Source organism: Nannospalax galili, unplaced genomic scaffold (genome assembly GCF_000622305.1).
Source record: "Nannospalax galili isolate Female #2095 unplaced genomic scaffold, S.galili_v1.0 scaffold329, whole genome shotgun sequence".
NCBI classification, from domain to species: domain Eukaryota; kingdom Metazoa; phylum Chordata; class Mammalia; order Rodentia; family Spalacidae; genus Nannospalax; species Nannospalax galili.
In genome coordinates, this window is record NW_008360321.1 from 1,131,268 (window position 1) to 1,154,623 (window position 23,356).

Here is a 23,356-nt window from a genome sequence, read left to right on the forward strand (position 1 = left end):
TCTCTCTCTCTCTCTCTCTCTCTCTCTCTCTCTCACCAAAGCACTGGTATTATAAGTGGTCAGCATCGTTCCTGGTTTATGCAATGCTGGGAATGGAAGCTTGATGGGCAGTCTACCAATAGATCTACATCCTTAGCTCCATTTGATATATATGCTTAAATTTTTAAACTTTAATTGCTCTGTTATTTGGCATGCTTCTGAAGAGCCTATCTTGTTCGTTGGTTAGATTTTCTTATAAACTACAACTAATTTGAATACTTACAACACTCACATGAGCCAAATTAATACAGAAAAAAAATGACACAAAGAAAAACAGATCAAATCATGTAGCTTTAGGTTTTCTCTCTCTTCGAGAGCATTATTCACTGGATTTATAGCAAACTTTGAATACACTTTATATAGATACCTCTGTGGGTTAAGCAGCTTTATAAGCATTGTAAACAATAGGTCTGTGTACCCATATACACATAGGTGCACATCTGTAAGTTTTATGTACATGTATACAATATAGATGACTATTTTAATATAAGACATTTCGTTAAGTAGATAGCCTTTATAACAAAAAACATCCTTGTATCAAAACATTCTCATAGTTTTTTCTTTGAATATGATTTTGAAAAAGAATACACAGTACAGAGGGTTGCTAGAATGTCTAATGAACTTAGAGTGCCTGATCCTGGAAGAGGATTCCCAGTAGCGACTTATGTGATCATTAGCCCCTCCTTTGTCCTCTCAGTGGAACAGATGAATGGCTACAGCCTCTTACGTTCCCATTCCCATTTCTGGTCTAAGACTGAAATGAGCACTGCTCCCCAGCATCAGCACTCCAGGTAGCTACACTGACTGTGTAAAATTGGTCATAATTGTAGACATCCTCTGTGTAAAGTTTACAACTTCTAGAGGAAGGTGGTGGATAGATTCCAAGCATCCTGTAGACCAGTCTGCATTCCCTGAGGTTCTAGTAGCAGTAGAAACAGCTATTCTGCTTGCCACCTTAACAAAACCCTAGGCCTTGTAGTTCAAGTCAGTGTTGTGATCTGATATGTTGGTTAGTCTTACTTTCGTTTAATTTTAAAATTCTGCTACTTTATAGGAATAGTATAGACTAATTTATATAAAATACGTAAGTCAAGATTTCACAGCCTGTGTGGGTGTGTACTGGAATGATAAACATTGGGAGAGTGTGTATGTAGAAGGTGGACTTAATTGTGATAAAAGAGCTTGAAGATTTCTGTGCTGATTTTTCCCTTAGCTGCTGTGGCCTTCAGAGTCTGCTTCACTAATAACTGGCCAAATTTCATTCACTCGTTAACCACTCCTAAGTGTACAATGTTCTTCATTTCTTATTTGAAGCTACACCACATCCCCCAGTAGGAAGTTGTTTTAAGTTACAATTACCTACATCTCCTCTGTTTGGCTTCATCATGTGTGACTTCAGATGCCTGAGGAACCTTAGGTTCAGTGAGAATAAGAAAGAGTAGAACCCAGGCATTCTAGCTCCCGGCTCTGGATCTCTCCACTAGAGTGTGCTGCCCACTAAATTATCATTGGTCACGAACCAAAAAAGGAAGGAGGGTGGGGTGACAATGAAAAATACTTCATGTACATATTTTGACCCTTACATTTCTCTTCTCCAGTAAGGCAAGTCTTGTCTTTGTTCAGCAAACGTCTTTATGGAGTGCTGGTTTTCTAGAAAGCGTATGGCCAGTGCTTGGGGCTGAGGGTTTTAATCAATGGCTGGCTGGCTGTTTTACCTAGGGCATGGTGTTGTAATTGCTCCTTACCTCAATACCTCCACTTCTACAACGAGGTTAAGAATATTTACTTGTCTCTTAGAAATATAGTACAAAGCACTGAAATATATTAATGTTTACTTAACATATCCTGCTATTTTACTAAAATTCTTCTCAATGGACTATTTCTCTAGACTTTTTGCCCTCGGATTAACAATGTTTTATAGCTTCATTTCAGTGTACCTACTATAACTGTTCTTCCCTTTCTGTATGTGTGTTCACGTGTGTGAAGGTGCACGTGTGTGTGTGTGTGTGTGTGTGTGCCCTTGTGTGCACGAATGTGGAAGCCAAAGGACAACCCCAGGTGTTGATGATGAACCTCATTCATCGGGAGCTTATCATCCATCTACCTTGTCCTTTGAGACATGGTCTCTCAGTAGTCAGGAGTTCTTCAATTAGGTTAGACTGGCTGGCCAGAGAGCCCCAGGGATCCACATGTCTCGACTTCCCCAGTGCTGAGATTGTAAGTGTGTACTGCTGTTCTTGGCTTTTTTAGGTGGTTCTGGGATCAAATTCATCCTCATAAGGCAAGCACTGTACCAACTGAGCCATCTCCACAGCCCCATCACTTTTCTCTCTTTTACTAGATAGTATGTTACTTGAGGCACAGTCATATGATATACATGACATATTGAGGCCCCATTGAAATTTAATGCCATTTAAACAAATGTTATCCACTCATTTAAAAACATCTTTTAATGAGATTGCTCCAGGTCACCTTTCCAAAGCCACTGAGAATACTGCCCAAGCAACTACCTACAAAAGAGTCCTCAGTAGAATCTTGTTGCTGCAGTTTGGGTTAGGACCCAACATGAGTGATATTTGAGGTGGTAAACTGGAAGGAATGGCTGTCCCCAGCTGCAATTTCCATGCTGTGTTTGAGAATAAACAGAACTGGAAAACAAGTCTTCTCTCATATTTACAAGTCAGGAGTCAAATTCAGCAAGCCCATTTCCTGTATACACGGTTTGACTCATTGCTGCCTGCCTCTCAGAGACAGTGTCTGCCTCTTTCTTTGCTCTCTCTCTCTTTCTTTTTTTTTTTTCCCAAGGATGTTTCAGTTCATGGTGAAGTATTTTTATTTTTTAGTTACATTAACGCTATGAAATAATTAGTCAGCTAATTAATCTGGTTTACAAGCTTTGTAGGATTCTTCAGCTGTCAGTCAGTCCCAGGCCTGAGGCCTCCATCTAGTCCCAACTCTCTTGCCCATGTGATTCTCGTTGCCATAGCTACTGGCTACATCTGCTGACACCCCACTCTCTATTTATTGCTTAATTAAGAATTTCACGCTCAGCTCTTATCTGCCTCTAAGAACAAGTGCACACTGTTAAGAAATTCCAAATTTAGGCCCGGACACAAGGAAAGCCTTTCTTATGGACTTGGCTGTGTGGAGCCTTTCTAACGATCCTCCCGGCATCCCAGCCGCCACCCTTCAATCAAAAATCATTAAATGGGGCAGAGATAATGAGCATGTAGCATATCAAAAGAAGGATGTTTGCTTGCTCCAAAGGAGGGAAAGCTGCTCAGCCCCATGCTCAGCACCACTTCAAAGGGAGATGAGACCCCTCATCACTGGGGCCTGATAAAGCCTCATTTGTTCTGGGCTTGACTTATGCAGAAAGTCTGGTATGTCAGACCATCTCACAGACGCGGGTTCCCCCCACCTCTTGCCTCCACCTCCACAGGCCCCCTCTTTTGGCCTTCCCTATGCTCGTGTGTCAGCACTTAGGCAGCTGGGTCCCCCAAAGCATCAGGCCAAGCGTATAATCACTGACTCCCCACTCACAATGGCCACTTGTAGGGGGGTGGCCAGGAGGAGGTCTTCCTCACAATAGGTGCACAATTATTGCAGCTGCTAGGGAGGGCTATGCTTCTTCCTGTAGAAATATAATAGGACTAGCCCAAACCAGGAGGTGAGGGCTGGCGGGAGGTGGTCTGGGGGCGAGAGGGGTGGAGAAAACAATCTTGAGTTGATTATTCATATTCTGACTCTTGGAAGCCCGATGTGGAGCCAGTGGGGTTCCAGCAGCTGCTCGTACACAGCCCTCTTCTAATAATTGGACATTCTGTCAGGGGTCAACTTACTTTTGACCCTGTCCTTTTATATTGGTAAAAGGCTCTTTAGGGCAAACTGTTGGGTTGTGGCAGGGTGCATTAAATACTCAAGAGCCTCCTCCCCTTGCTTTATCCCCCACCCAACCAGCAGCCTGTGATAAATTCATATCAGATGCTGTGCCTTTCACAGTGGCCCTCCTGAATTCACACAGACCCTGCTCACACAGCAGAGATGCAGCCTAGCTGGGATATTGTGTGGGGTGGCAGCTGAGAAGGTTCACCTGTCAGGCTCAGAGGCTCCTGCCCCACCACCTTCTTCTGATGATAGAAACAAAAACGAAAACAAAACATATCTTGGTACACAGGCCAATGCATGTGTCCAAATGTTTCCCTTCACCAAGATAAAGCCTGGCTAGATGTTGAGGATCTGGGGCCTCTGGTCTGCAAAGCAAGCATGCTGTGAATGGAAGGAGAGATGCATTTCATTGTGTGTACCAAGTTGCTTTGAAGAACTCAAATCATACCACACAGATGGACCAGAAAAAGTGCTGCCAACTTGGAAGATCCTGAAAAGCTTTTGTGAGTTTGAGGCTAGATTTATGATGATGGCTACTTTTTAGGCTTCCTGTTCTCCAAGAAGGCAGGGCTCTGTCTGACTGCTGTCTTGATTTTTCTGTTCTTCAGCGGGTCTGAAGACTCCTTGCGCTTCCTGGCAAAGGAATCCCCTTAGGATCTACGAAAACAGGACTGAACTCCAGAGCTCTTGGGAAGATTTGTTGGAAGAGCAGAATCATAATCTTTTTCAGTGTTGTAGCCATTCCCATGCTGAAGGCCTCTGAGGCAATCTATAGCATTCTAGTTAATAAATTAATTTACATTCTTATAGAAAACTCATTCCTCCGAGATCCCCAAGGACTTTTACCACTGATGTAGCCCACTGACTTGAGGGACATATACTAACTTTTACAGTAAAAAAAATCTAGATAGTGGAACAGTGGAACAGGAGCTGGGGATGTGAAAGGGCCTTTCTTTTTGCTTAGCGGTCAGAAGCATCTTCTCCAAAAGGAAAAAGGAAAAGAGTGAGCAAGGAAAAGAAAGGGGAGGGGGAAGGGGAGGGGGAGGGGGGGAAGGAGGAAGGCAGGGAGTCAAACGGAAGTCAGAATTAAATAGATGTTTCAGAAAGGACTAGGGTTAAGGAGCTAATTCTTAGTAAAGCCAAGTGACTGACCTTAATTGACACAGGTCATAGGTGTTGCATTCCTTATTTTAACTCAGCTTTCTAACTCCAGGTTCAATGCTTTTTCTACTATCCTTCCTTCTTTAAATCTAAGCTTGAATACCTATCCTCGTAAACCACGTCTTCTATCTATAAGAAAACCCTATATCATTTAGCTGACTGTGCTTCCTAAATTCTAGATATTTGACCATTATTTTTATTCTTTTGTTGCACTCTCTGTTATTGCTGTTGAGACCTCAGGATACCCCTAAACTCACTGGGGTTCTGCTGTCACAACTTCTGGAAGTGCTGGGGACACAGGTGTGAGCCATCATAGCAGCACTTATGCCATAATCTCGTGTCTCCTCTTAAACTATTGTTTGTTAAATATTTCAAATCAATTCTTACATCCTCTTATTTTAAACCCAGTCTTTTTATATGCATTACTATCCATAGAAACTTGGAATTAATGGGATAATAATAATAATTATTATTTTTAAAGATACTCCAAAATTCCTAGCCACCCAAAAAAATGTTTGATGCCACTGAATGTTTTCATCAATACACAACTTGTGTTTGGGGTCCATAATGTGGTATGGTTTAAAAATTTTTGACTGATTTCTTCTAGTAATGATTGTGAACACAAGGATTTGTTCTGTCAGGGTCTCTCTCCTTACTTGATAAAACCACCTGTTCATGAGCACAAACCATGTTGTTGATGGTACAGTATGAGAGAAGTCATATAATTCCTTTATCATATTCTCACATTTTACCTCATGGGCAGGCAAACAGGTTAGAAAACTCATTCCCAGGTCCCTCTGTGGAAGTTCTGTGTTTTCTTTTTTTATCTGCAGGAGGGACCAGGATGTTGCAACCATCTCCACACAAGTGTAGTAAAAATTGCTTTGAGTCAGAATCACAATTGTTATTGTTCTCTAAGTTAATTAAGAAGGTTTAATGAGCTAACTCTCATGACTATGGCTAATGCAGATATATTTGTCAGAGTCTTGATTAAGTTATTTTATTCTTAGACTTAAAAATAATATCTGTAAAAAAATATCTGTCCATGAATGAACATTATTGGGGATAGTAGAAGGCTTCAAGGTAGACACACGATTTTCTTATACTATTTCTATAAAGTTCTTTAAAGGATCATGTGCTATGAGGGCTTGCATGATTTCCACAGCTGCTCTGTGACACTGAAATCAGATAGGAGTATATATAGTCCTGTGAATCCAGCTTCCTAGGTACCGTTGACAAGCAAGCCTTTTCCACAGCTAAGTCAAAGATGTCATCTTTCTGGGGCATGAGGTCAAGGTCACTGATCAGTACAGGAATGTGAAGCAGATCAGGGAAGAACTGGAATACAAATGTGGCATGGCACACTCAGGTGAAAACATGGAGAGAATATCAAATTTAAGGGCTATCCCAGATCTGCACCAGAGGCCAGATCCAGTGTAGACAGAGGCAGAAAGAGAAGTCACAGGTCAGCATGGGATTCAATAAAATTTGCGGATACCAATTCCAACTGCTATTTGATGTTCTTTCCTTGTGTGGTCAGTGGCTGACTTACAATAGCTAAGTGGGAACTGAAAAGGGAGTTTTAATATATAAATGAATTGAGGTGGCCAAATAGGAACTGGGATAAAAAGGGAGCGTGAAGTAGGAAGGCGCATAGAGCTGACTAAAATGCCATGTTTTCCTTTTAAAATAGATAGGTACTTACTTCTCCCTCCCAAATTTCCAAAGTGCCTTAGGCTTGCTTGAGGTATGTGTGGGGGAGGGAGAACTTGATTTTTCTCTTTCCTAGCACTCTAGACAGATGAGCATTTACATGGCACAGCATCTTAATGTGATAGGCACTGGCATCCTAGCTATTTGTAAAACTTCCTTTTCTTTTACCAGGAGACATTTTCTGAAAACATTTCTCACTTTCTTTTAGATGTCTGTGTTTATAGCAAGCTTACTTCATATGGCATTTACCAGAATAACTTGGCAATAAATGACCCAAAAACTTCTATTTGGGGACCAGAACCTACAGTCTGGGAAGGATCAGCTACAACAGGGATTCGCTTATAAACAAGGAAGATTAGCCATTCTCATATTACAAATACAAAATCAGAAATCCAAACACTGAAAAAACATATGTGCAATATCACAGCTTATATAAATCCTTTGAACTCTTCCCACGTTGATACCTTTATTATTAAATGATTTTCATCCCTCCTTCATTTATTCAAATGGGAAATGACACTTCACATTTACAGTCTTTTAGAGTCAAAACACTTAGTAAAATTGAGCAGATCTCCTTAAGTTGCTTACGTTGCGTGTGCAATGCTGCGGCTCATCATGATGAGATGCAGCTGTGAAAGAGCAAAAACCAGTGAAGGCGATTTCCAGGGCCTTGTTAACCAATGCCCAGAATAACAAGGATGCCACAAAGGGCAGAAGCTAACCTTTATATTTCCCTATGTGCCAGGCACTGTGCTAAGCATGTTCTGTGGGTTAGCACATAGTTCTTCCTTCAGTAACCTTATCAAATAGATAATGTGACTGCCCTTCCCCCCTGCCCCCCATTTTCAAGTGACATGAATTAAGTCAGAAATGGTGACTAACTTGTTAGTTGTTGGAACTGCAAGAGCCAGGATTCAAATCCAGGCTGTTGGGATGTAGCACCCATGTGTTTCACATCACCCTTTGCTGCTTCTCATGAAATGTGTGCAAGGGTTTCATCATCTGACCATATGCACATACTCAGATCCAGACCCAGAAAAACATGCACATGGAAGTTTAGGAAGTCAGATTCTCCTAGTTTTTTCTGCTGTTTTCAGATTTCTCTGTCTTCTGTGATATTCTGAAATGGTTCCTCTTCTCTGAGTGCCATTCCTGCATTTAATTAAAGTGAGCAATCAACATTCCGTACACTTTTTAGTTTTCCAATACTTGTTAGAGGAAGGGATCACAGTGGATGTGGAGACCATTTGTGTATGCATAGAGGTTGAACAGTGTTGGTGTCTGCTCAGTCTAGGAGCCATTCCCACAGTGCAGAGAATAGATGTGCTGCTAGGATAGAACATGGAGCCAGGAATCCTTAGCCTACTAAGAATAGCTCCTGGATGAGGGATGAAGAGAATTAAAAACAAGTAGAAGTTTCTGATAGAAACTTCAATGTGTTAAGGCTACTTCAGTTCCAGATGTAATCACCCCAGTGAAATTACAGTGCATGGATTTGTGTGGCAGCCTTTTTTCTTTTCTTTTTTTTTTTTTGTCTTTTTGAGGCAGGGTCTTCCTGTAGCCCCAGCTGGCCTGGAACTCACTTTGTAGACCAGAGTGCAGAGTGGTCTTGAACTCACGAGTGCTGGGACTAAAGGTGTGCGCCACCATGCCCAACTCAGATGTGTGGCAGTGTTTTATTCAAGGCACTGTGATGCACCAATTACTTTTCTTCTAATTTAAAAATTTTCCATCTATCTGAGAAGAAAGTTGCCATTCCTCACATCCCCTAACTATTCTGCTTTATAGATATAATGTTTGGGGGTGGGTACATAAATCATCGTAAACTCTCTGGAGCAGCTTTGTAAAAGACTTCTGATATGTAACTATTAAGGCTTTCCTTACCTCAGTGGCTGTGTCATAAGAACCAACATACGCACTGAACACACATGTACTAGTGTACTGAAGTCGATGCTGCTTGGAAACCATTAAACAAGAATGACTTTTATAACATCTTTAAATGATGTCATTTCTCTTTCCAAATGTTTCCTGGAAATTTTTCTTATTTGCCTTTCTTAGAGTTTGATTCTGTTACGCTATTTATGCCCACGTTTTGTAGAAGGGCATTTTATCTTTGCTGTCATTGTGTTTCCTGATGTGATTTTGTCCATTTTCTTCCAGTGAAAGCTCTTTATTATCAATACTGCTCCTGCTGGTAGTGTTCTTTTGCCTCTGCGGGATAAGCAGAATGTCTTTCAGCTATCAGTTAAGTACTAGGTAACCAGAATAGAACCCTGTAAACTTGGGTTTTTTAATTGGTCCATGGGAATGAAAAAGATCTCCATTTCTAGAAATACCTAGCATCAGAAAGTACAGAAGAAAAGTCCCCTTTTTAAAAGAAGGTGCCCCCTATGGGTTTGAGTATAGTTCAGTGGCATGGTACTTTCCTAACATGTGAAAGACCCTGGGTTGGTTCCCCAACACTGTAAAATGAAACAAGACCTGGAGATGATGTTAGTTATTGATTTAATTCTAAATTACTAGTGGCTAAGCAGTGATTAGTTACTGAAATGAAAAGAAAATAAATATCAGAATATGGAAGTCAAGGTGCTTTTTGACTTTAGAGAAGGCACAGACCAATATGAACAGGGTGAGTATGTTAGACCTTAAAGAAAAAGAAAAGGTGAGATGGGTGACAGGTGATTTAATTTTTTTCAAAATAAGAAATGTGGGTGGGTCATGAGTATACAATCAGGAGAGAAGAATAACTTAAGGAAGTTCTTGGAGCTGATTGTTCAAAAGGCACGTGTTGGACTGGGGGGTGGGGGGAATGGCTCAGCTCAGTGGGCAAAGTGCTTGTCACACAAGCCTGAAGACCTGAGTTTGAATCTGCAGAACCCATGCAAAGCTGAGCAGGTAGCTCAAGTGTCTAATCCCAGGGCTCCTATGGGAAAATGGGAGGCAGAGAGAGGAACTCCCCAGGTGCTCATGGGCTGCTAGCATGGCATGTGCAGGAGAAAAACACAAAGAGCTCTTGTGTCAAACAATGTAGGTGAGGACCAACACCTGAGATTGTCCCTTACCTCCACACATGGACTGTGGCACACTCACAAATGCATGCACACACATATACACACATGTACACATGCACACCAAAGGAACTTGTCAAGAGTACGGTGCCAATGTGCTTGACCTAAGATGTGACAATATAAAGGGAAGCCAAGACTTGTGCATTTTTAATTCAAAAAAAAAAAGAGAAAATGATCAAAACAGGAATAGAAGAATCGGAAAGGTTTCATCATGGATCTCTTTCAGGATTATTTTCTTTGTAATGTTCTGAAGCGTATGCTTTGTAATTAAAAAGAACGATGTTTGTTCTGTCCCATCTGTGATGGAAGAAAGAGTTTAGGATCCCAATGAAACAAAAATGGAGAATATGAGTTTGTCCGAGGCCCTGATGCCATAGCCTGAGGCTGCATTGGGTCCTCCAGTGGTGGGAGGTGCTGGCTCACATGACATCGAATAAGGCAGAAAGGTAATTAACCAATAAAAGACAAGGTGTTACCAGAAAGATAGAGTTCGTGCACCTGATTACTAATTAATCAGGCATGAGAGCACCTTGTAGATGCATTCACTATTTAATTATGGCAGCCTCTCTTGGCAAAGGAGCATATGTTCCCAGCTTAATCTACTGGCTTATACTGACATCAAATTGTCATTATCAGAAGGAATTGGGCCTTTTGATTATTTCCACTAATTTATTGAACACTTAAAATTAATGAACCCCAGACCTCTTAAATGTGCTCAGTTGGTTTGGAAGAAGAGAGGAGAAAGGGGGTGGGGCAGGGAAAAGCCTTCATTAAAAGGGCAATTTGTTTGGATAAAGGTAAAGCAAACACATTTCATGGGTGATCTGAGCTCTATTGGTGAAAACACAAGCTCTAAAACAGCCCACAGAATAAATGAGAGAAACTAGGATGTGAGGTGGTTATGTCTGCTAGATACCAGTGGCCTCCAAAGAGCATATGGCTGAGGGTTTTCCTCCCCAACTGTTTTTGTGTCGATTCTCCTGACAATTTTACTGCAATTAAGCGTAATCAAATAAAAGCCAACAAAATCCAAAGTGAGAAATGAATTGTTACATTGATTAACAAGGACTTTCTTTTTTTATTTCCAAACTTTCTCCAGTGAGCAGAACATAACACAAATCTGTCTTTCTCACCTATGAAGATCTTTAGTGTAACGATGATCTTTGCATCACATTCACCTGGTCTTTCTTTCTTTCTTTCTTTCTTTTTTTTTGTATTAGTTTCAGGTGAAGGTCAAGTTCAAGTATTTCTCCAGGTGAAAGAAGGTGTGCCTCCAAAAATTTCAGGTGAGTATTAACCCACTAAATAAAAGTGTCTAGTACAGCAGACTGTCCTCCAGTAGTTCCACAAGTTCCTCCTCCTCTTTGTTTATAAATAGGCAAGTACAGGCTTTAAAGCTTTTATGCCTGACAACTCTCTGCTCTGTGTCCTATAATGGAATATAGGTCTGCATGTCAAAGAAAGATATAAGGGTGCATTTGTTTTTCAAAACAATATAAAGTAAGAATTGAAACATGTAAATAAGAACATTTCATAAATGACGGGCCATATGTGCACCCAGGACTCCAAATCTGCAGATGGGCTATTAGGGCCTTTCCAAATGGAGAGAAAAATCCAGGGTATCTCTAAACTTTAATTGTTCCTGGTAATTTCAGGAAAGCAGGGTAAACAAACCCTTTCCAAAAGTCAGATGGTTCTGTGAAATCTTATGAACTCAAAAGAGCTAACTCAAATTCTCAAAGACTAAACATCTCATAACCACCTTTTAATGTATTCCGTAGTTTGTTTTTGTTTATTGTGAGTCAGTTTAACTGTAAATTTGTAGGAAGGGTAAATCCTTTCAAAGGCAGAGTTTTTCTTTGATTTTCAAGGGAATATTTGTGTTATGTCAGAGAGGAGTCACACTAATCACAAACATTCTAATTCTTCCATTTAAATTAAAAAGAAAATGAGGTAAATTTACTGGATTAAACTATACTGAAGAAAGATTTATGGTTCCTACTCCTTCCTTGCTTCCTGTACTGTGAAGAGTACAATTCAAGGTTGATTTCATCACAAGTTCTGTGTTTCCATTGCATTTCATCCTTTACATCTCCTGTCTTTATTCCATCTTTTCTATTAGGGGACTCAAACACCCAGTGTATTAAAAGCTCCCTGTAAGATGTGGGGAAAGAACAAAGAACGTGACAGAATTGTCATTCTTCATAGAACATCGTTGTCTCTCAGGGATGTCAAAAAAATGACCAAGTAATTAAATTATCAATTTCCTTTAAGATAACTGCTACCAATGAAAAAGTGACCCCAAATTTTCTTCTCTCTGAACATCCTGTTTTCAGATTCCACAAGATAGTTCATAGATTGGGTGAGTCTTTATTTCATTGAGGAGTGCCTGTTGGAGTGACGCTCATGCCAAACTCCCTCAGGATATACTGGACCATATAGGAGTACTATGGCTGGGTAAACTTGTTTGATGTTAAAGTGCATGCCACGCCACACCTAGTATGATTTCAGCACTAAAGACTATGTAGAAGGATGCTACAACTGCCAGTATCAGGGATTTTCAAAAGTAATAGTTTTAGTTGTAGTGTCAATACAACATTCTAAGAGAAAGCAAGGGAGCTTACAGGCATCCCATACCATTGCCTCATTTTACAAATAGGGACATGGAAGCCTAAAAAGTGAACAGTTTATATAGTCATATCTGCAGTCAGTGGTTGAGTCTAGGTAAGATCTCACATGTTTCACTAGGTCCAGTGTGTGTGTGCATGTGTAACTTTGTCGGCCTATATTTTAATTCCAGTGCATAAGAAGTTACAATATTAGGACATTACTATTCATCGGAAAGGAATTTCAAATAAGATGATTCCAAGATGTGATTTCCATGGAGTAGGGCATATAGGCTGAAGGTAAAACTTGAGTATGAGAGAATATTTCATTTAGTGAAGTATTCTGTGGAAAATAATACAATCATTGTAATATCAACAATTCTTTTTCATAAACAAGGGTATGATTCATGGAGATCCATCTGCAGGTTAACCTATTAAAATAGTCAATGTATGGAATACAGATGAGACTTTTGGTGTTCTGCTGAAGAGAGCTTCTCATTGACTCCATTAGTAAAGAACCTGTTCTGTGCACAAAATCATGTTGGTTATTGTGAGGATATTGTTGTTGATAGGGAAATTCTGAGGCATTGCTAAGTAAAACAATTAAAACCAACAAACCGATGCTCCCCAAATAATTATGCATAACATATTTTCCTATTGATTCCGAAAACCTCTCAAAAGACTAGCCTGCTTTTGAGTCAAAGCCTAGAAAGATGAGGGTGGCGATGAATGAGGGGTAAAGGGGTAGAAGGCAATATTTGTTTCATGCATCAAGTTTATGACCATCTCAAAATTTTTTCACTGTTGAGTGATCCATGTTTATAGGGAAGTAAGGTGAGAGCTCATTATAAATGCTGGTCCCAATCAAAACTGATCCAAAGAAAGGTTCTGGAGACAGATTAAAGGCATACAGTCTTTGGAGTTAAAGTTCTCCATGGAGCAGTGAGCTTTTTGAATGTTCTGACCCAGTGTTTTGTCCTTCTCACCTCTAGTGTGTTCCTCAGTGTCCTGTAATCTGGTTTCCACCTGAACTGCCCCACCAGGACCACTCTCATCTTCATCATGCATGCCCTAATTGCCAAATTCAATAGTTGACTTCTAATTCTCTCCAGTACAGAATTTTACTGTTAACAAGATCTTGTCTGCCCTCTGGACCTATTCTATTGCTTCCAAGAGAAGATAAGCATTATGTTGCCGACTGCTTCTATAACTCATACAGGCTTTCTTTTCTCAATTTTTTATGCAGTAATAACCATACACAAGTTTTACATTAGCCATATAGAAATCTAGTGAATAACAAGAAATGGAAACATATTCCTAAGGCAGTATGGAATAGGATGATGATATCTGCATGTAACAGTCAACTTTTCCTCATTAAAATAGGTACTGTGAGGTCTGAGTTGTTAACTTAAAAATAATTTCAGCCCTTCTATCAAGTACAGTGAAGATGACAGCCTGGAATAATGTTTTTTTTCCATCATCTGTGATGGGAATTCGAAGCAACTGTTTTTCTGGGTTTTGCTTTTTAGACATGGTGAAGTTTAAAAGAACCTAGTCATTATCCATTGGAAATATGCCAGAAACAAAGCATCAAAAACTCTGGCCTTTGTGGTGCCAGTTAGTGATTATACCAACAAATGCCTATACCACTCCTCTGCCTCCTACCTTGAACTCCTAAGGACATAATGAGGGAAAAAACACAGGCGGTATTATAGTGTCTGTGTTTACAAACCATATGTAAAGCCTCTTTCTGAGTTATGCCTATTTTAAGAATTGCTTTCTTCCCATGCTCTATGGTGTATTTTTGTGCTAATTGTCCATGATTTCTGCTTGACCACAGTATATACACTTCTGTGTTATCATGGGACTCAGATTAGACCATGACTACTAGAGATTTGGGTTCAGATAAAAAATAGCTTGTTGTTCTCCATACTTGTGACATCAGGAATTTTGTCCTTTCAAAGTGAAATCCTTTGGAATTATCACACTCTTCCTCAAAGGCTGAAATATGACATCTAGACAGATGATGCACAAATCCATGTCTCTTACTTCGTATTCACCCACAGACCTCAGAATTATGTTTATTGATGGCTTGCTGTGTATCTCTATTGGGATACCTCATATCTGCCCCCAAAACTATCTGCCCAATTCATGTAGAAGTTGATAGAACTCATCTATTTCTACCTTAGTGAACTGGAAGTCATTGGCTTCTTCACCTTCATAGTGTTTCACGCCCTGGTTATTTCTCTAGACTCATCACTTACTTCCTTCTAACTCCATCTTCCCATCATCAAAGTTGTTATGAAACATCTCCTTGACATCTCATTTCTCATCTTTGCATATGCCCAGTGCATATCCATCCATTTGGAATGTGAACCTTTGGCCTAGCCTTCACCAGAACCTCTCATTTACCTACACAACTTTTAAGCCATTGAAATGCTTTATTTCAGTTATTCTCTCCTTCAGGAAGCTTTTCCTGGTTGTCTTGATTCCTTCCTTGGCTAAATTCCATTAAAGAAAACTGCTCTATATGTTGATGCACATTTGTATCTCCTGCGTATTTACCAACACAGCACTATTAGCTGCTTGGAAATCAGGGTATATTTTATTCATTTGGAATCCAAACTCTTTCAGGCAACTTCTAATAGGAAAGATGCTCATTATTTATGCTTGTGAAACTAGCCTTTAATGGAAGAGACTCCCTTCACCCTGTCAAAGGAGGCAATCTTTTCTCCTTTTTAATATTTCATTTATTATTTTTATTTTATGTGTATGAGTGTATTGCCTGCATGCATGTAAGTGCATCCATGTCATGCAATGCCTGTGGAGGTCAGAAGATGGCATTGGATCCCCTGGAATTGGAGTTAGGACAATTATTAGCCACCATGTGGGTGCTAGGATTTGAACCTGGGCCCTCGACAAGAGCAGCCAGTGGTCTTAAGCATTGAACCATCTCTCCAGCCCCTATCTTTTTATCATTCCTTTTGGAGACAGGTTTTCTGGCCCTGATACTATGAAAAGGACCCAGAAAAAGACACATGAACACAGCTCAGCATGGTATTGTATATGATGCTATTGGATTCAGTTCTATATGTCTCTGTTGGAAGGATTAGTGATTATTAGTTCTGTGATCATGGTACCAATAGAAGGCTATTGATGATGAGAAACAGAAGCCATAAGGGAGTATATGATCTGAGTGTAGATTACCACCCCAAGAGGTGTCCAGTTCACTATCCTGCCATTCATATGCATCAGGAGACTCAGCCATTCCAAGGAGCAATCTATTTTAAGATGATGATTTGGATTATTGTTAGATTTGCATAGATTGCTCAAATCACATTGTTTACTATTAGAAAGAGTCTAAATGTTAGATATTATAGATTAAGCAAATAATGGATTTCTTGTATGATAGAATATTATGTAGTCACTAAAATTGTGCTTATAAGGTTTTAATATCACTACAAAATACATAAGAAAAATGACTAAGCTAACCAAATGAGAACTAAATATGATACAATCTCAATTACATAAGATTGCCAAGGTATTATGGGAGGAAACACAAATAAAAGGTTGATTGTGGTAATCACTATGTGGTGAGGTTCAGGGCAATTATTATCTTTTCTTTATTTGCATTTCCAAATAATCCATAATAAACATATTTAATAATTATGACAAAGCAAAACACAAATGTTTAATAAGTTTGGAATATATTAAGGGCTGAATAATAATTTGCTTGCTTGCTAAGAAATGTTTTTATAGATGCTTCAATAATATTCACAACAGCTTTGGGAGGAGCAAATGCCACCAACTCTTTCACATTCTGAAGTTGTCACAATGAATTGTGTTTTCATATTACATTTGTTCCTTTTTTTTTTTTTTGTATTCCAGCCTCTACATTAGTACCAGAATCGGCTTTAAAGTGGTCCCTCCCAGAAACATGGTTAGATGTTGAAGAAGGCTGGGGAGGATACAACCAAACCACCCCAGGGCCTGGGGATGACGTCTTGATTTTACCCAGTGAGTAAAACAAGTTATGAGATGAAGCAGACAGACTGAAGCAAGCCAAATCTCATTGGGATTGTGTTCCATCGTGTTAGGCAGTGTTAGGGTAGAAAGAGGCAGCTATGCATTTTTATGACCTTCATTGGGAGGTTAATATATGAGAGGAATTTCATAGTTCAGCAAATTCTAGAGCAAAAAGCCCACCTTACCTGAATTGAAAGTGGATTAATTGGTTGTATGTTAAAGGGAGTTAGAAGAACCTACCAACTAGATAATTCTCTTCATGTGTCAGAACAAACATTACAGCATCTATGATTCTTCTTTTAAAAACTAAGAATTCTTAGCATATATTAATTGTACAAAATAATGGGTTCCTTCCTAATACTTACACATGGGTGTGTGTACGTGTTGAGTTCATCCTCTTTCATGCTCTTTTCTCCCTTTCCACTCCTTTTGCTATCCATAGTCCTCCCCATATGCTTTCATGCCTTTTTTAAATTTTATTCTAGTTTTAATTATGTGTGTGAGTTTATGTATGAGTATTTGCATACATGAGTGCAGATGCTCACGGGGGAAGGAGTCAGATCCTTTGGAACTGGAGATATAGGCTGTTCTGAGCCATGTAACATGGATGCTGGAAACTGAACTTAGGTCCTCAGCAAGAGTAGTACAGGCTTGCCTAACCACTGAGTCATCTCTGCAGCCCCTCATGTCCTTTCTTTTTTTTCAAAGTAGAATCTACATGTAAGAGAAAACATGAGGTATTTGCCTTTCAGAGTCTGGCTTATTTAACTTAATACAATGTCTTGTTGAATCCATTCTCCTATAAATAATATAATTTTGTTCTTTTGTTCCTATTGTGTCATACATTGTGTCCATCTACCACATTTTCCTTATCCATTCATCCACTAATAGACACCTAGGCTTACTGCATGATTTGGCTATCATGAATGGTGCCACAATAGGCACGAGCATGCAGGTATCTCTATCATACCACAATAAACATGGGTGTGCAGGTATCTCTATCATATGCTGACTTTGATTCTTTTAGGTATGTAACAGAGTGGCATAGAAAGATCATATGTTAGTTCTACATTCAAGTTTTTGAGGAACCTCTATAGTATTTCATATAGCGGCTGAATCTGTTTGCATTCCCACTAGCAATGAATGAGTGTTCTGTATCCCAACATCCTTGATAGCATTCATTTTCTTAATGATAGCCATTCTGGTGGGGGTGAGGTGGACATTGAGCACTTTTTCATCTATTTATTGGCATAAAATAATCCTTCTTCCTTTGAGAACTGTCTGTCAGATCAAGTTATTGATTAGTTTATTTGTTCTTTTGGTGTTTAATAAAATTAATTAATTTTCAGTCCTAGGCATTAAAGCTAAGGCTTTCTACATTGCTGGGCAAGCATTCTACCACTACACTATATCTCCAACTCTTGAGTTCTTTCAATAGTCTGGATATTCTCCTCTTCTCAGATCAATAATTGGCAAAGATTTCCTCCCACACTACAGATTCTGTTCACTTTTGCAATTATGTCCTTTCTATATTGTCATTGTTCTTAAAGGAGAGCACATAAAAATTTCAGATAATCTCCCCAGACTCAGAAATTTCTTTTTCATGGAACAATTTTATTTACCCCCACCAAGACTACTGCCATTTGTGGTTAATATGACCATCTCAAAGTAATAGTAAATAAAAGATCTGTAGTGGAAAAAAAAATCTCTGTCCATCTGTGAAGTAGTAATGATAATGTCAGACATTTACTGAGCACTAACAATGCACCAGGAGCTGTTTTTTGGATACTTAATTAACCCTCACAATGACCTTACAGAGGGTGTAATGCTATTGTCTGCATTTTTACAGAGAAACAGAAGCTTGTGGTAGCTAAGTAACATGTTCAGGGTCATGCAATTTGCAATTCAGCAGAGTTGGGATTTGAACCCAAGCAATCTGATTCTGAATCTAAGTCCTTATATTTTTAAGCAAAAAGAGTATATTGCCTTCTCGAAAGGACTAAGGACAAAGTAAAGGAGAGTAGATATGTTATTTGCTTTATTTATCACAGCAGAGTAGAACGAAGCAGACTGGTCGCCTTTCAGTCACTGGGGATGTTGGTGTAACTGTGCATAGAAAGATGAGAAGCAGGAGGGTGTGAGCTGTGTAATGCAAACATGAAATATTATCATCCTGCTTCCTTATTATCCACCTCTCTTCAGTGGAGGATGTAACTTTTTGAATAAACAAGCTCATGAGTCATTTCTATACTGAAAAGAGAAATCTGTTCTCTCTCAGCCATGTCTTTGATGAACTAGCCAGTGGATTTGCCCTGGGCTATGGTTTTTCCCATGAAGTTAGCGATTTCCCCCACCCCCTGCAGGAAGCAAGGGAAACTTTTGAAAGCTGCCAAGCTTTTAGTATCCTTTGGGCCTTTGATGCTGATCTAGGAGCAGTTTCAGTCATCCTGCCTGGCATTGCAGTTGACTGTGTCCACTGGATGCCCTGGCACCCCAGAGCCCTTGTGCCCTGGCCGCCTGGGGTCCTTGGTATTCTTCTGTGCTCTTAAACTTCATCCCTATGTTCATGGTCAGCTCAGAATATAGTCGATGAATTCTCCACTAAGCTTCTCTTCAAATGCACATATCATGTGGGGGAATTCAGGGTAGGAATTGGATATATATATATTGTGTCCACTGGATGCCCTGGCACCCCAGAGCCCTTGTGCCCTGGCCGCCTGGGGTCCTTGGTATTCTTCTGTGCTCTTAAACTTCATCCCTATGTTCATGGTCAGCTCAGAATATAGTCGATGAATTCTCCACTAAGCTTCTCTTCAAATGCACATATCATGTGGGGGAATTCAGGGTAGGAATTGGATATATATATATATAAGATAATCTCCCTAGACTCAGAATATTTTCATATATATGAAACATATATGGCCCCTTTTAGTCTACTCTACTGTGGTGTGAGAATGAAGGAAGGGAAGGATTTTGAAGTATACCCAATTATTGTTTGTTATTGCTTTTAGCTTTAAAGTGGAAAGAGAGTTGGGTATAAAGAGATATGTAATATGCAAAGAAGCCCTTGCTCTGAGCCCACTGTGCTCTTCTCTTCTTGCATAGCCTCTCTTGAATGCTAGCAAATGGCCTGTCGGTGGCCAGCATTCGAATCCATCTGTGTTTCTCCACGTTGGTGCTGGCAGAAGCTTCAGTGCTCTTCTTTTCCTTTCTCGGCTTTGACAAACCTTTCCTGGCATTCTGACCAGTGATAAGCCTTCATGTTAAATTTCCCTCTCCTGTCTGCCGGTGGGTTTCCCTCTGCCTGAATTCTTCGCCATTTCATGGCTGTTTTTGTTTCCTCAAATCCAGCTTTCTTTGAATCAAGCGTGTTCACTGAATCTGACACAAGTTGGACACTCACTGAGTGTTGTTTGGATGAAGGGAACAAACTCAGTGCTTCCACCCATAATTTAACAGGAAAAGTGAATTTCGAGTTTGGCAGGTTTGACACAATACAGCTACACAAGTGTATGTGTCAGTGGAAAAGAATGTATTTTCCTCTGAATGGATTCCTAAGAATTGTGAAATTGTTTTTATGATGGTAGGAGCAAGAGTTACCTAAGGTTAGTGTGTTTCACACACTGCTCTGTTCTATGTGGACTCTCACATTTAAATTTCACAACTACTTTGTAAATGGCTTTTTAAATTATCCATGTTTTTACAAATGAAGATTCTAGACTTGGAGAGGTAAAATAATTTGTTCAAACTCTACCCAGAGAGTGAGTAGAGAAGCCAGAGTAGGAAGTCAGTTTGATGTTTCTCTTTTTCTTACACACACACACACACACACACACACACACACACACACACACACAAACACATACAGACACATACACATGCACATGCATATGCACACACATGCACATCTACATGCATACACCTGCACACACACACAGCCACTGACTGGGTAATGAAACTCAGGGCATTGTACACATTAGGCAAGTACCTAGTGAGTGATCATCCCAGCTTTCTTTATTGTATCTCCTTTAAAACAACAACAACAGCAAGAAGAAAATTACCCTATCTGCCTGTCCTGATTTGTCCAAATAAGCCTACATTATCCCAAAGTTATGCTTCTGTGTTTACTATTCACATTGTTCCTTTACTGAGAAATCAAAACAAATAGAAGGAATACTATTGAATACTTGATATGTGTAAGATATTCCACTTGATGACTTTAATCTTATCACATATTCTTAGAGAAGTTTCCCAAACAGGCTCCTAACACAATAAACCACCGGGGAAAGTGTTTGCCTCGCATCTGGTAGCAAATGTAGTTGTAGTTCAAATGCATGCTCTTTTCCAGTTAATTTTGATTGAGCTGGAGGTTCAATACCAAGTACTCAGGATTTAGGCACCAGAGTTGAGGAAGATACATTCACGATTGTAGACAACTAGCAATTAACTATGTTAATAAAAACACGATGAATAATAATAAATAAAAAGCTACAATAAGCACCAAATGTGCTTAGAATCAAACTGTCTCAAGTAAACAATGGGAAAGTGGCTTCATGGAGAAAGAGGTATTTGAAATGAACTTTGAAAGACAATGTGTGAATTTGAAACACAATTTTATGAGACCCAAAGACTATTGGGGATTCCTTAGTGGATTTAGGATGAGCTGTTAATTATGGTAAATCAGGGTACACTTGGATTCTGACATTTACCAGCGCTGTAAGATTGGTATTAGGCTTTCTGACCCTCATCTGCAAGGAGAGGGCCAAGATTAGTATATCATAATATTAAGATTAAATGAGATAGCATCAGTGTACGTGACCACTGCTTCCAGTATTTGTGGTAATGGAATTGTAGATGGAAGCTGTGATTTGTAATGTATCAGGTGTTCTTTCCTTTTTTTTTTTTTCTCCATCTGGCTGCCCCTCTTGGCCTCTGATATTAGCGACACTTTGTATCTGCTTTCCAATGGCTTATTATTTAATTTTCACAACATCCTTGGGAGCTAAATAGGTAATAACTATTATTACAGTAAAAACCCATTTTTACATAATACGATTTTAATGGAACTGCTGATTTTACAAAATGAAAGTGACTGGTAAAGAAGATTTAAGTGATACTTTTGAACCTCTAATATAATTTTATGGTGTTTTGTGTATTTTAATTCATTAATAAAGGAAACATGTAGAACATTCCCATCATTATTCAAATAGAATAGCATAATTTTTCAATAAAATTCTTAGAGTAAATTGCCTATTTCCATTTTCTGGGGAATCAATTTTATGGAATGACCTCAGACCCATCCTATTCCATAAAAATAGGACTTTACTGTACTAACAAAAGATACCACTGTCTTAACTATGGCATCATTTTTCTTTAAGGGGTTCTGTCTGTACAGACATTGAAATTTGAAAACTGTAAATTTCTCTCTGTGGTATTATAAGCAGTAAGCTGAGGTAATTGTGAAGAATTTGTTCTTGTGGTTTAGTTTATGATAACTTTGCTTCATACAAACAAATGTATCTGACTGCATTTGCCTCCTCAATCCTGAAAGAATTTGCTTCGATGCACTCTAGACATTGTACGTAGTGAGAACAAATTCTCTCTGATCTGAGATGCAATTCATAAACCTTCCTAAAGGCGAGTTGGCCAGTTGATAAAGCAGTGCATCAGGATTTTTCCTTCATGTGTGCCCTCAAATTGCCTGAAAGATTTTGTGTAAGATGCTTCTAGAGCCTCTTCAGTATGAGCTTCAGTCATGGTAAGACGATAATTTGTTTTGTACAGTGCAGGCTTAATGGAAAGGGAATGCAGAGAATGTGTTATAATCCCCCAAACTAGGATTCTGCTGTACAGGCTGCAGATATGGCATCATGTAGTCTCTGGCATCTTTCTTGGTGTGCATGTGGTGGTAAAATTCCTTCTATTGCTTTGAACTATTCTTATTTGAAGAGATAAATAGGAGAGTACTGTTTTTTCTTTTATAATAATGCTCTGTTGTTTCTGATTTTCAATTCTTGGTTACTTTGAACTACAGAGAGCCTCATCAAAGCCACGTGGTGTTTAAAGATAGAAATAGTTAATATATTCCCTGGTTAAATTGCAAAGCATTAAAGATTTTGGTGATGTGAAGCAAGATGATCATAATTAGAAAGAAATTTTTGAAGGAAGAAATTTCTATATAATACTGTGAACGTATAACTGGCTTTATTTGGGCTGGAGAGATGGTTCAGCAATTAAGAGCATGTACTGTTTTTGCAGAGGATCTGAGTCCAGCTCCCAGCACCCACATGAGGTTGTTCACAAGTGCCTATAACTGTATCTTCATGGGGACCTGATGCTTTTTGCCTCTGTGGGCACCTGCACTAATATGCACATATCCCCACACAGATACACATACATACACATAATTAAAAATAAAATGAATAAATAAATAAATTGGCTTCACTTACTTTTTCCCTGAGATTATATCCAATTTAGGATGATGTATGCATACATAAATATTTGTTTGTGACACAATTAAAACCAAACACGGTAAACATTGGTGGTGTTTCTGTAGCTGGAGTAGTGATAATTTTGGTCTTGCAACACTTAGAAGTCATTGAGAATACCACCTATTTATTCTAGATTATGAAAAAATGAGGGGGAGGTTTAGGCTTGAAATACCATGGTCCCTTCTATGCTTTTCAGCAGATTGGTGACGATTCCTTTATTGTTAATATTCTCGATCTCTATCATTATGTACAAAACTCTCTAGAAACCCAGCAGTTCAAAGCATTTATTTTGCTCACAGTTTTGTGAAGAAAGAACAGGCTTAGGAGCTCTTGTTGTAGTTCTCTTACATACCGTATAGTTAGA

At 39.2% G+C, this 23,356-nt stretch overlaps 1 protein-coding gene across 1 annotated transcript in view; it reads left to right on the forward strand.

Annotated features, from left to right (window-relative positions):
* Nucleotides 1-23,356, forward strand: part of Pkhd1 (PKHD1 ciliary IPT domain containing fibrocystin/polyductin) — a 563,112-nt gene that overhangs the window by 271,490 nt on the left and 268,266 nt on the right. The window contains exons 51-52 of the mRNA XM_008825215.3: nt 11,090-11,155; nt 16,364-16,492. Of these exons, the coding sequence (XP_008823437.1) occupies nt 11,090-11,155; nt 16,364-16,492 (195 nt within the window). The remainder of the gene's footprint in view (nt 1-11,089; nt 11,156-16,363; nt 16,493-23,356) is intronic.